Raw genomic sequence first — 15,580 nt, forward strand, 5'->3', positions numbered from 1 at the left:
AATATACTTTCTTTCTAGGAGCTCAGGAGAGCCCCTAGTGTGCATCCAGCTCAGCCGGGCACAAGATTCTAACTGAAGTCTGGAGGAGGGTCATAGTGGGAGGAGCCAGTGCACACCAGTAGTCTAAAGCTTTCTTTTAGTTGTGCCCAGTCTCCTGCGGAGCCGCTATTCCCCATGGTCCTTACGGAGTCCCAGCATCCACTTAGGACGTCAGAGAAATAATTAAAAAAATATTGCTCTATAATTTGTACTGAAACTAACGGGGCAATTTGTGTTTAAGGATTTTGACTAGGATGATGTAAGGATCTTCAAGAAATGGCAAGCGATATTCAGCATCTCAAATAAAAGATTTCCTTATTACCAACAGCTGGTCCATCATTCAAAGAACAGCAAGATACCAATACACCCCTCCTAACGCAACATACCAAAATGTTACATTGGAATTTATTAGGCTTTCAGATCTGAACCTCTTAATGCCCTGACAGGTAACTACAGTAATATTTCTGTCCTAGATTTCTCTACATTCGTCCTGCTTACGTTTGGCTACAAAATACAATCTGTGTGTTACACATAACAAAGAAATTGTTAACTAACTGGTTTGCTTCTATATATTGAGAGCACAGGTTTCTTTTTGGCCTGTTTTTATGTCCTTTCTGTAGGACAAACGTAAGCCAATAATTGAAAAAATAGGATTTTGGTACTTACCAGTAAATCCTTTTCTCCTAGTCCGTAGAGGATGCTGGGGACTCCAAAAGGACCATGGGGTACAGACGGGATCCGCAGGAGCTTGGGCACACTGAAAAGACTTAAAACTGGGTGTGAACTGGCTCCTCCCTCTATGCCCCTCCTCCAGACCTCAGTTATAGGAATTGTGCCCAGGAGAGACTGACTTTTCGAGGAAAGGAATTTTGTGTAAACTAAGGGCTACAAACATACCAGTCCACACCACAACCATACCGTACAACCTGAGTAACAGTAAACCAGATAACAGTATGAAAAAACAACAGCAACAAGCTGAAACCAGAAATACACCACCCGTGTATAAACTAAGTGAACAGACAAGAGAACACTGCAAGAAACAGTCCGCACTGGGATGGGCGCCCAGCATCCTCTACGGACTAGGAGAAAAGGATTTACCGGTAAGTACCAAAATCCTATTTTCTCTTACGTCCTAGAGAATGCTGGGGACTCCAAAAGGACCATGGGGTTTATACCAAAGCTCCAGACCGGGCGGGAGAGTGCGGACGACTCTGCAGCACCGACTGAGCAAACGCAAGGTCCTCATCAGCCAGGGTATCAAACTTATAGAACTTAGCAAAAGTGTTTGAACCTGAACAGGTAGCCGCTCAGCAAAGCTGTAAAGCCGAGACGCCCCGGGCAGCCGCCCAAGATGAGCCCACTTTCCTGGTAGAATGGGCTTTCACTGACTTCGGCACCGGTAACCCGGCCGAAGAATGGACCTGCTTAATCGTACTACAAATCCAGCGTGCAATAGTCTGTTTTGAAGCAGGATGACTAATCTTGCTGGAAGCATACAGGACAAACAGCGCCTCAGTTTTCCTAGCAACAGCCGTACGGGCAACGTAGATCTTCAAAGCCCTCACTACATCCAGAGACCTTGGAACTACCACAGCATCCATAGCCACCGGTACCACAATAGGTTGGTTAATGTGAAACGAAGACACCACCTTTGGTAAAAATTGTTGACGAGTCCTCAATTCTGCCCTATCTGAATGAAAGATCAAGTACAGGCTCTTATGAGATAAAGCCGCCAACTCAGACACTCGCCTGGCAGATGCCAGCGCCAACAGCATGACTACCTTCCAGGTGAGAAACTTCAACTCAACCTTACGCAAACCAGGAAGACATGAGAACCTGTAAGACCACATCAAAATCCCATGGGGCCACAGGAAGCACAAACGGAGGATTGATATGTAAAACTCCTTTCACAAACGTCTGAACCTCTGGGAGGGCAGCCAATTCCCTTTGAAAGAAAATAGACAATGCCGAAATCTGCACCTTGATGGAGCCTAACTTCAGGCCTGCATCTACACCAGCCTGCAAAAAGTGGAGAAAACGCCCCAAATTAAATTCTTCCGCAGGAGCCCTTTTAGTCTCACACCAGGAAACATACTTCTTCCAAATACGGTGATAATGCTTCGCCGTAACCTCCTTCCTAGATTTGAGTAGAGTAGGAATGACCTCCCCGGGAATACCTTTACGAGCTAAGATCTGGCGCTCAACTTCCATGCCGTCAAACGCAGCCGTGGTAAGTCTGGAAACACGCATGGACCCTGCAACAACAGGTCCTCTCTTAGAGGAAGCGGCCAAGGATCTTCCACAAGTAATTCCTGAAGATCCGGATACCAGGCCCTTCTTGGCCAATCTGGAACTACGAGAATCGCCTGAACCCTTGCTCGCCGAATGATCCCCAGTACCTTTGGAATGAGAGGAAGTGGAGGGAACACATACACCGACTTGAACACCCACGGAGACACCAGGGCGTACACCGCACTGGCTTGGGGGACCCTTGACCTGGAACAATACCTCGGGAGCTTCTTGTTGAGACAAGATGCCATCATGTCTATCAGAGGGAGTCCCCAACGCTTTGTCACTTCTGCAAACACCTCTTGATGAAGAGCCCACTCTCCCGGATGGAGATCGTGTCTGCTGAGGAAGTCTGCTTCCCAGTTGTCTACTCCCGGAAGGAAAACCGCTGCCAGAGCGCTCACGTGTTGTTCCGCCCAGCAAAGGATTCTTGTGGCCTCCGCCATTGCCGCTCTGCTCCTTGTGCCGCCTTGACGGTTGATATGCGCCACCGCTGTGATGTTGTCTGACTGTACCAGGACAGATCGACCCTGAAGAAGGCTTCTCGCCTGTAGCAGGCCGTTGTAAATGGCTTTTAACTCGAGAACATTTATGTGGAGACCCACTTCCTGGAGCGACCATCTCCCCTGGAAGTTCCTGCCTTGGGTGACTGCACCCCAGCCCCGGAGACTTGCATCCGTTGTCAGAAGTACCCAGTCCAGGATACCGAACCGGCGTCCCTCTAGGAGGTGAGACCCTTGTAGCCACCACAGGAGGGAAATTCTGGCTCTGGGAGATAGACTTATCTTCCGGTGCATGTGCAGGTGAGACCCGGACAATTTGCTCAGCAAGTCCCACTGAAACACCCGGGCATGAAACCTGCCGAATGGAATGGCTTCGTACGCCGCAACCATCTTCCCCAGAACCCGCGTACATTGATGGATGGACACAGTCTTCGGCCTCAGAAGTTCCCCGACTAACGACTGCAGTTCTAGAGCCTTGTTCTGTGGAAGAAACTCTCTGTAACTCCGTGTCCAGAATCATGGCCAGAAAAGACAGCCGGGTGGTCGGAATCAACTGAGATTTTGGCAAATTTAGCACCCAACCATGCTGTCGTAGCACCGACAGCACCAAATCCACACTCCTTAGTAACCTTTCCTTGGACCTCGCCTTTATCAGGAGATTGCCCAAGTACGGGATAATTGTAACCCCTTGCTTGCGAAGGAGAACCATAATTTCTGCCATGACCTTGGTGAAAACCCTCGGGGCCGTGGAAAGGCCAAACGGCAACGTCTGAAATTGGTAATGAGAATCCTGTATCGCAAACCTGAGGAAGGCCTGATGCGAAGGAAATATCGGGACGTGTAAGTAGGCATCCATTATGTCGACTGACGCCATACAATCCCCCCCTTCTAGGCTGGAAATCACAGCTCGAAGAGATTCCATCTTGAACTTGAAAACTTTCAAGTCTGGATTGAGGGATTTTAGATTCAGAATCGGTCTGACCGAACCATCCGGTTTCGGCACCACAAATAGGCTTGAGTAGAACCCCTCCCCCCGTTGTGACGGGGGAACGGGAACAATGGCCCTCTGTTGACACAATTTTTGTATTGCTGCCAGCACCAGCTCCCTGTCCGGAAGAGACGCTGGTAAGGGCGAAACGAAAAAATGGTGAGGGGGCACCTCCCGAAACTCCAGTTTGTATCCCTGAGATACAATCTCTAGGACCCAAGGATCGAGGCCTGAATGAATCCAGACCTGACTGAAGACTCGGAGACGGCCCCCCACCGGTCCGGACTCCCCCAGGGAAGACCCAGAGTCATGCGGTGGACTTGGTAGAGGCAGGGGAGGACTTTTGGTCCTGGGCGCCCGACACGGCAGGCGACTTCCTACCCCTTCCTTTACCTTTAGAAGCGAGGATGGACAAACCTTTTCCACGCCTGTATTTGTTGGGACGAAAGGACTGCATCTGCTGATGTGGTGCCTTTTTGTGTTGTGTGGGAACATAGGGAAGAAAAGAGGACTTACCCGCCGTCGCGTAGAGACCAGGTCCGCCAAGCCGTCGCCAAACAAGACATTACCTTTGAAGGGTAAAGCTTCCATAGCGCTCTTGGAGTCGGCATCCGCATTCCATTGATGGATCCACAACGCCCTCCTTGCCGATATTGACATGGCATTGGCTCTTGATCCCAAGAGACAAACATCCCTCGACGCATCCTTCAGGTAATCTGCAGCGTCCTTGATATAACCAAGAGTCAAAAGAACATTGGGGGTAATTCTGAGTTGATCGCAGCAGGAATTTAGTTAGCAATTGGGCAAAACCATGTGCACTGCAGGGGAGGCAGATATAACATGTGCAGAGAGAGTTAGATTTGGGTGGGGTGTGTTCAATCTGCAATCTAATTTGCAGTGTAAAAATAAAGCAGCCAGTAATTACCCTGCACAGAAACAAAATAACCCACCCAAATCTAACTCTCTCTGCACATGTTATATCTGCCTCCCCTGCAGTGCACATGGTTTTGCCCAACTGCTAACTAAATTCCTGCTGCGATCAACTTGGAATTACCCTTATTATCTTTATCAAGGGTATCCATATCAGCAGCTAAATTCTCAGCCCATTTAGCAATAGCACTACTCACCCACACAGACGCCACTGCAGGCCTGAGCAATGCACCCGTATTAGCGAAAATGGACTTCAGAGACGTCTCCAGCTTGCGATCCGCCGGATCCTTGAGAGCTGCCGTGTCAGGAGACGGAAGCGCCACCTTCTTAGATAAACGAGATAGAGCTTTGTCAACATTTGGAGACGACTCCCATTTTTCCCTGTCATCAGAGGGGAAAGGATACGCCATGTAAATCCTCTTGGGAATCTGCCACCTCTTATCTGGCGACTCCCAAGCTTTTTCACAAAGAGTATTCATTTCATGAGAGGGGGGTTTTTTCCCTTTGAACAAACAAATCCTTGTTTCCTGCACCGCAGGTTCATCAGAAATGTGTAAAACATACCTTATAGCCATAATCATGTACTGAATACTCTTCACTAAACGTGGATGCAAAGCAGCCTCAGAAAAATCGACCTCAGAATCAGAGGCCGTGTCGGTATCAGTATCTACCACTTTGAGTAAACGGCCGCTTTTGCGAGCCCGATGGGGTCTGTACCTGAGACAAAGCCTCCTCTATGGACTTTTTCCACACCTGCGTCTGTGACTCAAACTTATCCAACCTCTTTGATAAAGAAGCTACATTCGTATTGATTGTACTTAGTAATGTGAGTAAATCAGGTGTCGGCTGCGCCGACAGGCCTAAATCCAGACCCACAATCGCTCCCCCAACAACCTCCTCCGGTGAATCACATTCAGCCTCAGACATCCCAACACGTTTAATCGACACACCGACACACACTCAGAATGTCTCAGCTAGGGGACAGGCCCACAGTGAAGCCCAGACAAAGGACCCAGTGGGAGTATGCCAGCTCACACCCCAGCGCCCATATATCCCTATAAGGGATATATAGGACCAGCGCTGCTATACATAATAATAATAAATGCACCACACTGCGCCCCCCCCTGAAATATCTCACCGTTACTTGTGAGGAGTGATGGAGGTCTGGGCCCAGCGTCTCCTTCAGCCGCGTGGAGGAGAAAAAGATGGCGCTGTGAGCCGCACGCTAAGCTCCGCCCCTTCCCGGCGGGCTTCAGCGCGCCAGATTTGAAAATACTGAAAATGCCGGCTGGGGCTGAGAAACGGTGCGGGGCACCGAAAAGGCTTTTGCCGGCTTCCCGGACCCCAGTTTCCTGCTGCCCAGGGCGCCCACCCCCAGCGCCCTGCACCCTGTGAGTGCCGTCAGTGATAGTGCGTGGGAGCATGGAGCGCAGCGTTAATGCTGCGCTGTACCTCGTTTCCGAAGTCTTCTGCCGTCCTGAAGTCTTCTGATCTTCTCATACTCACCCGACTTCTTTCTTCTGGCTTCTGTGAGGGGGTGACGGCGTGGCTCCGGGAACAAGCAGCTGGGCGCACCAAGTGATCGAACCCTCTGGAGCTAATGGTGTCCAGTAGCAGAGAAGCAGAGCCCTTAAACTAAGAAGAAGTAGGTCTGCTTCTCTCCCCTCACTCCCACGCTGCAGGGAGCCTGTAGCCAGCAGGTCTCCCTGAAAATAAAAAACCTAACAAAAGTATTTTCCAGAGAAACTCAGTAGAGCTCCCCTAGTGAGTGTCCAGTCAGTCCTGGGCACAAAGTCTAACTGAGGTCTGAAGGAGGGGCATAGAGGGAGGAGCCAGTTCACACCCAGTTTTAAGTATTTTCAGTGTGCCCAAGCTCCTGCGGATCCCGTCTATACCCCATGGTCCTTTTGGAGTCCCCAGCATCCTCTAGGACATTAGAGAAATAGTAATCATGGTGTAGTGTGGGCATCACCATTGGGGGAACGTGGGAGGAGCAGCGCAGGGCCGGATTAACAATGGCGCGGATAGAGCTGCGGCTTCAAGCCCCCCACTGAAAACAGGCCCACAGGATCCCCTACAGTGCAGCCAGTGTTGACAGGAAAAAAAGAAAAAAAAATTTCCTCAGCTCTCTTACCTCTCCACCCCGAACTGGCTGGCTGAAATCCTGACCACCCCACACCCTTTATGAAACTCTGCCCTGAGGCTCCACTCCCAGCTGGGACCTGTCAAAGCTCCTCCGCCAGAACTGTCCAAAGCGATGCCCCCAGACCAGTTTGACACACTGTTTCCATTCCGCCCCCATGGCCCATCCAATTGCTTACCATTCCCACAACAATCAGATGCTGTAAAAAGGCAGTAAGGGTCTGGTGGAGGAGGCTTCTGTCTGTGTCAGAGCACAGCGGGGAACTCCCGGAGAGATGCATCAGGCCCGGTGGTCTCCTCTCCCCCTATTTCAGTAAGTGGTGTATGTGTCAGTAAGCTTATCTGTGTTGTGTGTATTATTAGGTAGTGTCTGAGTGTGTCCGGGTGCGTCAGTTAGGGGTATCGGTCATTAAGTGGTGTCTGAGTCAGTAAGTATGTATGTGCCAATAAGTAAGGGGTATCTGTATTGGTAAGTGTGTGTGTCAGTAAGTGTCTGTATTAGTAAGGTGTGTCAGTGTCCGTCAGTAAGTGTATCAATGTTTAAGTCCATAAGTGCAATCTGTGTCGGTAAGCAAGTCTGTATCAGTAAGGGGAGTCCCCGTCAGTAAATGTCCCCCACGGTGGCCTGTCTGCTCTGTTTTGCACCCATCTCTGCTCATCTTTCCTGTCTGCTCTTTTATGCTTCCGTAGCTCTTTCCCTGTCTGCTGTGACTTGCTCCCATCTTTTCACATCTGCTCTGTTTCGCCCCATGGTTGCTCCAGCTCTCTATATCATATTGCGGTCACTGTGATGCTCTCTGTATTATATGGTGGTCACTGATGCTCTGTATTACACGGTAGCCACAATTTTTTTTTTGTTATAGCGCCACTATTAAGTGTTTGAAGGCACCAGCTATGACCTCCATGGAGATGGCCACACCCATGACACAGACCACACCCCCTCTTTAAAGGGCATCTACACAACACCACACTGGTCACACCCCACAACACTAGTCACACCACTGCAGCACATCCCCTGCAGAGGCAAACAACAGGCACTTCATGAATTTCAGCTCCAGGTCCATGTGGACCTTAATCTGGTACTGGGAGCAGGACAGTTTCAGAAAGACAGTCTATTCTTCAAATTCTTGTTATAAACATTATATAAGAGGTTACTTGTCATTAGTGATGTGTGATGCACACTACACAACAATAGAGGCACACTGACCGTTGACTGGTGCTTTGGAGAGGATGGGGAGGTCTCAACATCAGGGATATTTTGCTTGGATGTAGCTGTTGATTCCTGCAAAGTTAAAGCAGATTTTACATTTATTAGAAGCACAACATGTATCTGGGAGAAAGGCTTAACAAATAGGAATACTGGAGTATGTTTTATCTGAGACATGTACACAAGAAAATGTGGACACAAATATAAAACATACATAGGGGATGTGGTGATGAACAGCAATTAGTTGCATATTTTCCTGTTCTTCTGTATTTAAAACCCCTTTTGTTGAAAGTTACACCACCGTATTTGAAAATAAATGACAGCATTAATGCTTGTAAAAATGTCAAATTTGACAGATCGCTGTTCACCACATTTCCCACTTATAAGTGCAATTAGAGTAGGCTGATTTCTGCTCGCACCTCCGTAGGCTTTGGGCAGATCAGTCTGCAAGCCATAACCTGCAAAACCACCAGAAGCTGTTCCGGGAGCACTCATTAGTAATTAAATAAGGGTATCCTATTTACCCCGTTAATTTTTCAGCTAAAAAAACAAAACCTTTTTTCGCGATTTTAGCCAGAGTGAGTATCAGGCTATCCTATGAAAGCTCATTTTTTTGGTCGAAAATCTTCTGTTTGTGGGCAATAACACATGGGATCCAGGAGAAGTTCCGGGATCCAGGAGTTCCCGGACCCATGTGTTATCGCGGTTCTGAAGGCCTGCTTACAGGGGATTATGCTTCGTGTGCCTCAGGCATGCAAAGCATAATACCCAGTAAGTGCCAGCATCAGGGCTAGTAGGATAGCCTCCAGCAAATCTATTAGCAACAGTAAATTACCGCTGCTAATAGGATATCTCCCAAGAGAACTTTACAGAAGTCTATTCAGAGAATTAAAATGGCTACATATACAGTATCCTTTGTAAATTCACCTGTCATCCATAAAATCCTTTAGATTTTTTAATATACATGCAAATAATTTGCTATACTATAGTAATAAATAATATCAAACATGCAGATATGGATCCACAAAGACTTCTCCACCCATAGTCACTGTGAGGAGCACAACTAAGCAAGTTTAGGCTTTAGTGAGAAAAATGCAGTGTCAAAATGGGGAAACCACAGATCCCTAAATAAAGTATACTGTGGGTTTGCAGACTAAGGTTTTAATTTGCTTTTGTAGCAATGTAGGTACCATGCCTAGAAAGAGCTAATTGATTGTTCTTAAACCATTTTAGCGGCACTCTTCACAGTGCCTACATGAGGAAATAGCCAGTAATTATGTCCAGGTGTGCGATGTTAGCACCAAACAGCAAATTAATAACTTCCCAAGAGGACTTTCTGGATAACAAGCAAGTTTGTGTAGAAAACGTAGTAGGACTTGGAAGAGGGGAGATGGACAATTCACAAAACTGAAAAAAAAAAAAAAAATTTCAAAAAACATTTGCCATTAGTGAAATTAAACAAAATTGACAAAATGTGTTACAAATTAGCCAAATCAGGGCCAGACATTAAAAAAACCACACATAAAACAAAAAAAAGAAAACGCAAAAGCCGATACATTTACTTGATTTTTTAATTTTATTTTTGTGGGGGTGTTACAATGCATTTGTAGATTGTAGACTACACTGTTTTTAAAATTGCAAGTAAATAATTAGGTCAATAAAACAGAAAGAAAAGTGCAACCAAACAAAAATACCTAAAAAGGTAAACGGAATGTTTGAGAGGATCTATGTTACAGATCTCATGACGAAACAAACCACGCAAGAAGAAAAAGGCTTAGTCTAGGAAAATCCGTAATCTGAGGTCACCATACTACAGTGGCAAATTACCTGATAAAAATGGGACATACGGGAGCCATAACTAAGGTGGATTCCAGTGGTTACACTGTAATCCAGAGTTACAATTGTACACAGAAATGAAATGTATATGTATTTCAACAGTAACCACTACCTCAGTGGGAACTTAATGCAAGATATAAAAAAAAAGATAGCATTCACTATTAAATTCTTCCCGAAATATCAGTATCATGCACGCTTTTCTTTCTGTCAGTACATAGCAGGCATATTCACAGCTCTGAAGAATTTGCGGAATTTGGACGTGTGTTGGCAAGCAAGCACAAACCAGGGTACGCATACTAACTTTTTCTGAGCAAGGAGGAGTCATAAAACCTGGGATAGGCATGTAATACACTGAGGAATTACGCTTTTGCTTGATATGTAACTGTAAAATACAAAATGTACCTGTTAATGTCTGCTGTCACAATGCTAGGATTATAAATTGCAGGGTTATTTCCCTGCGTGACTAGGTGGCTTCATCTATTAGAGGATTTGGTAAGATTAGGTGAATTATGTAAACGTTGTGTGACACAAAACGGAACACATATGACTGGAATTAGGGAATAAGGCATTAATGTTTCAGCGTCTGCTCAGAACTGAATTGTCAGTCACATTGCGCTGTGACACTATGACAAGATGACATCACGGTACCTTGTCGCTGGTCTCCAGTAGATATGTGCTGTGCCGCCACTTTGTTAATACGATTGGTTCCTGGAACTTTCTGTCAAGACTCCGGCTTTTAGTGATCTCTCTCTGATGAGGTGGTAATAAGGAATTATACTAAAAAAAAAATTAAAAAAAAAGATGGATTACTAAAATGGTAGTTTCATTATTTTACTTTAGAGCTAGCAAGGGATGGCGCAAGTGCACGTAAATGGCATTCGCAGTGCTAAAGAAAAATAATGTCAGAGCAACATAAATAGTCTCCTGACCGCAACTGCAAATGTTACTGGGTAAAGGACAAGGCTCGATAAGTCTCAGGCATCAGATTGCTATGACTACCACGTTTTTCGGACCTGGTGCCTAGAATTTCCAGTGGTGGGAATCTTCCGATGCTCCGCAGGTCACAGCAACAAGTCCGGCACTCCTTAGCGGTCCCAGCAATCCCTGATGACTTCAGGTCCCAGTAAACACCAGTGGTCTCAGCATCCCTGGCAGCTTCAGGTCCCAGCAATCCCATACTCAGTGGATAATCAGAGCAGCAGTAGCTGCTCTGAAAAATAAAATAAAATTGATGTCTCGATATATCGGATTACCGATCGCGATTTCATGGCTGCTCCTCTCTGCAGCTACCAGGTGTACACAGGGACGATGAGAGCTTTTTTTTTTACATTTCCATTTTCCTGGCAGCTGCTAAGCTCTGCAGCTGCGGGGGAGGGGGGGGGGGGGGGGATCAGGGGTGCATCCGGGCTGCCCAAACAGCAGTGATCAGCTGCATGGCAGGCACTGGGTGAGGAGAAACTGGAAGCAGTGGGTCCGGGAAGTTCCTCCGAGAGTGGCAGCTGCTGGAAGATTATCTTCCATCATCCATCCAGTGAGCTTTCTGACTGGTCGCATCAGATGCGACAATGTCAGGAAAAGTCCACCCTGGCTTGGACACTTCTGATGCTTCTATGCCAGCCAAGTGGTAAAGGGCCCTGCTGTGTGGCATTTTATGAATAAGGTCAGTACCGTGTGGTATACTATATTGGGAACCAGAAATAGGCATGTGGTTGGGTCTGATAAATATTGTAGAGGCATGTGTGGTGGTCTAATGGCATGATGGGCATTAAAGGGGACTTTTATATAAAAGTCTATACAAGTTTTCATATACAGTATTTTGGTTGGTGACAAGGGTCTGGCTCCTGAACTTTTAAGCCGGCTACTAGATTTTACACACACATTTGTTGAGTCTTGGCATAGGGTCATTGGAACCAGTGGGATCCATTACAGTTTCACAAAAACATATATTTTATCACCAATCAGTAAGGACCCTAAACAAGCTAAAAAGGGATAATGAAAGTATTTAGAAGCATACAAATTATATTTGCACACAAGAGGGTGTTCATTTAATGCAATGTCACACTAGGAGCAGTGAACCAGGACACCATCTGATGCCCTGTCATCAGTTTTGTTTATATTCAATGACATCATGTGCTTTCTAGAGCATTGACTTTTTTTGGTATCCATCAGTTTGGTTCACAAATTATCGAAGATGTTCCCCACAAAAAAAACCCAAATGATGCAGCGACTGTTTCTGTGTAGGAAGCTGGAGTGAAAGAATGACATTTTTGATGTCGAGCAGGGAGCTCATTTTAAGCTAATGACATTAATTAGGGGGGGGGAGGGGGGCACTGCAAAGGTATTATCTAACACACCAGACCTCCCAACCTATCAGATCTGTGAACCCGGACTCTGGGCGTGACTGCATCAAGATGGAGGACTGAAAAAACTGTGGGGTGTGTCTGAGCTTATTAAGTGATACACTCCTCCAAATCCCCATTTATTGACTTTTCTCTAACGTCCTAGTGGATGCTGGGGACTCCGTAAGGACCATGGGGAATAGACGGGCTCCGCAGGAGACATGGGCACTTTAAGAAAGAATTTAGATTCTGGTGTGCTCTGGCTCCTCCCTCTATGTCCCTCCTCCAGACCTCAGTTTGAATCTGTGCCCGGACGAGCTGGGTGCTGTTCAGTGAGCTCTCCTGAGCTTGCTGTAAGAAAGTATTTTGTTAGGTTTTATTATTTTCAGGGAGCTCTCCTGGTAACAGACTCCCTGCATCGTGGGACAGAGGGGAGAGAAGCAGCCCTACTCTCTGAAGCTAGGTCCTGCTTCTTAGGCTACTGGACACCATTAGCTCCAGAGGGATCGTACACAGGATCTCACCCTCGTCGTCCGATCCCAGAGCCGCGCCGCCGTCCCCCTCGCAGAGCCGGAAGACAGAAGCCGGGTGAGTATGAGAAGCAAGACTTCGAAATTGGCGGCAGAAGACTCCGTTCTTCACATGAGGTAACGCACAGCACTGCAGCTGTGCGCAATTGCTCCAAACACACCTCACATACTCCGGTCACTGTAAGGGTTCAGGGCGCGGGGGGGCACCCTGGGCAGCATATGGACCTCTGTTGGCAAAAGTACTCATATATACAGTTGGGCACTGTATATATGTATGAGCCCCCGCCAAAAAGATATGTATTTTAGCGGGACAGAAGCCCGCCGTCGAGGGGGCGGGGCTTCTCCCTCAGCACTCACCAGCGCCATTTTTTCTCCACAGCTCCGCTTAGAAGAAGCTCCCCAGGCTCTCCCCTGCAGATCACGGTAGAAAAGGGTAAAAGGAGAGGGGGGGCACATAATTAGGCGCTAAAAACACAATATACAGCAGCTACTGGGTTAACATTAAGTTACTGTGTTATTCCTGGGTTATATAGCGCAGGGGTGTGTGCTGGCATACTCTCTCTCTGTCTCACCAAAGGGCCTTGTGGGGGAACGGTCTTCAAAAAGGGCATTCCCTGTGTGTGTGGTGTGTCGGTACGCTTGTGTCAACATGTCTGATGAGGAAGGCTATGTGGAAGCAGAGCGGGAGCAAATGAATGTGGTGTCTCTACCGACGGCACAGACACCTGATTGGATGGATATGTGGAAGGTTTTAAATGATAATGTTAATTCCTTGCATAAAAGGTTAGACAAACCTGAAACCTCAGGACAGTCAGGGTCCCAACCCATGCCTGATCCTATGTCGCAGAGGCCGACAGGGTCTCAGAAGCGCCCACTATCCCAAATTATTGACACGGATACCGACATGGATTCTGACTCCAGTGTCAATTACGATGATGCAAAGTTACAGCCAAAATTGGCTAAATCCATCTGTTATATGATTATAGCTATTAAGGATGTGTTGCACATCACAGAGGAAACCCCAGTCCCTGACAGGAGGGTTCATATGTATGGGGAAAAGAAGCCGCAGGTAACTTTTCCCCACTTACACGGGCTCAATGAGTTATGTGAAAAGGCTTGGGAATCTCCAGATAAAAAACTGCAGATTTCCAAAAAGATTCTTATGGCGTATCCTTTCCCGCCAACTGACAGGTTACGCTGAGAATCCTCCCCTGGGGTGGACAAAGCTTTGACACTCTTATCCAAGAAGGTAGCCCTGCCGTCACAGGATACGGCTACCCTCAAAGATGCTGCGGATCGCAAACAGGAGGTTACCCTGAAGTCCATTTATACACATTCAGGTACCTTACTGAGGCCGGCAATCGCGTCGGCTTGGGTGTGTAGTGCTGTAGCAGCATGGACGGATACCTTATCTGAGGAACTTGATACCTTAGACAAGGATACTATATTAATGACCCTGGGGCATATTAAAGACGCTGTCCTTTATATGAGAGATGCTCAGAGAGACATTAGCCTACTAGGTTCTAGAATAAATGCTATGTCGATTTCTGCCAGAAGGGTCCTGTGGACTCTGCAATGGACAGGTGATGCCGACTCAAAAAGGCACATGGAGGTTTTACCTTACAAGGGTGAGGAATTGTTTGGGGAGGGTCTCTCGGACCTGGTCTCCACAGCTACGGCTGGGAAGTCAAATTTTTTGCCATATGTTTCCTCACAACCTAAGAAAGCACCGTATTACCAAATGCAGTCCTTTCGATCACAGAAAAACAAGAAAGTCCGAGGTGCGGCCTTTCTTGCCAGAGGCAGGGGCAGAGGAAAGAAGCTGCACAACACAGCTAGTTCCCAGGAACAGAAGTCCTCCCCGGCTTCCACTAAATCCACCGCATGACGCTGGGGCTCCACAGGCGGAGCTAGGCCCGGTGGGGGCGCGTCTCCGAAATTTCAGCCACAAGTGGGTTCACTCCCAGTTGGATCCCTGGGCAATAGATATTGTGTCTCAGGGATACAAGCTGGAATTCGAAGAGATGCCCCCTCACCGATACCTCAAGTCGGCCCTGCCAGCTTCCCCCTTAGATAGAGAAATTGTGTTTACTGAAATTCACAAATTGTATCTTCAACAGGTGGTGGTCAAGGTTCCCCTCCTTCAACAAGGAAAGGGTTATTATTCGACCATGTTTGTGGTACAGAAACCGGACGGTTCGGTCAGACCCATATTGAAATTAAAGGCCCTCATTCCGAGTTGATCGCTCGCAAGGCGAATTTAGCAGAGTTGCTCACGCTAAGCCTACTGGGAGTGTATCTTAGCTTCTTAAAATTGCGACCGATGTATTCGCAATATTGCGATTACAAACTACTTAGCAGTTTCAGAGTAGCTTCAGACTTACTCGGCATCTGCGTTCAGTTCAGTGCTTGTCGTTCCTGGTTTGACGTCATAAACACACCCAGCGTTCGCCCAGACACTCCCCCGTTTCTCCGGCCACTCCTGCGTTTTTTCCGGAAACGGTAGCGTTTTTATCCACACGCCCATAAAACGGCCTGTTTCCGCCCAGTAACACCCATTTCCTGTCAATCACACTACGTTCGCCAGAGTGCAGAAAAAGCCGTGAGTAAAAATACTATCTTCATTGTAAAATTACTTGGCGCAGTCGCAGTGCGAATATTGCGCATGCGTACTAAGCGGAATTTCACTGCGATGCGAAGAAAATTACCGAGCGAACGACTCGGAATGAGGGCCTAAAATCCCTGAACATGTACCTAAAAAGGTTCCGGTTCAAGAT

At 47.2% G+C, this 15,580-nt stretch overlaps 1 protein-coding gene and 1 long non-coding RNA gene across 9 annotated transcripts in view; one reads left to right on the forward strand and one right to left on the reverse strand.

Annotated features, from left to right (window-relative positions):
- LOC134927520 (uncharacterized) overlaps positions 1-364 on the forward strand; it is a 121,546-nt gene extending 121,182 nt beyond the window's left edge. For all 3 annotated transcript variants that reach the window (XR_010177665.1, XR_010177666.1, XR_010177664.1), the window contains one exon: positions 281-364. This is a non-coding gene — a long non-coding RNA (uncharacterized LOC134927520). The remainder of the gene's footprint in view (positions 1-280) is intronic.
- The window catches only part of ARHGAP12 (Rho GTPase activating protein 12), a 254,644-nt gene that overhangs the window by 66,931 nt on the left and 172,133 nt on the right, over positions 1-15,580 (reverse strand). For 2 of the 6 annotated variants that reach the window (XM_063922071.1, XM_063922070.1), the window contains exons 6-8: positions 10,583-10,711; positions 10,236-10,316; positions 8,099-8,173 (exon numbers count right to left, since the gene is read on the reverse strand). In XM_063922071.1, coding sequence (XP_063778141.1) covers positions 8,099-8,173; positions 10,236-10,316; positions 10,583-10,711 — 285 coding nt within the window. The remainder of the gene's footprint in view (positions 1-8,098; positions 8,174-10,235; positions 10,317-10,582; positions 10,712-15,580) is intronic. The other 4 variants (XM_063922073.1, XM_063922072.1, XM_063922074.1 and 1 more) reach the window with 2 other exon arrangements.

The sequence above is a fragment of the Pseudophryne corroboree genome, chromosome 5, assembly GCF_028390025.1.
Source record: "Pseudophryne corroboree isolate aPseCor3 chromosome 5, aPseCor3.hap2, whole genome shotgun sequence".
Classification (NCBI taxonomy): Eukaryota; Metazoa; Chordata; class Amphibia; order Anura; family Myobatrachidae; genus Pseudophryne; species Pseudophryne corroboree.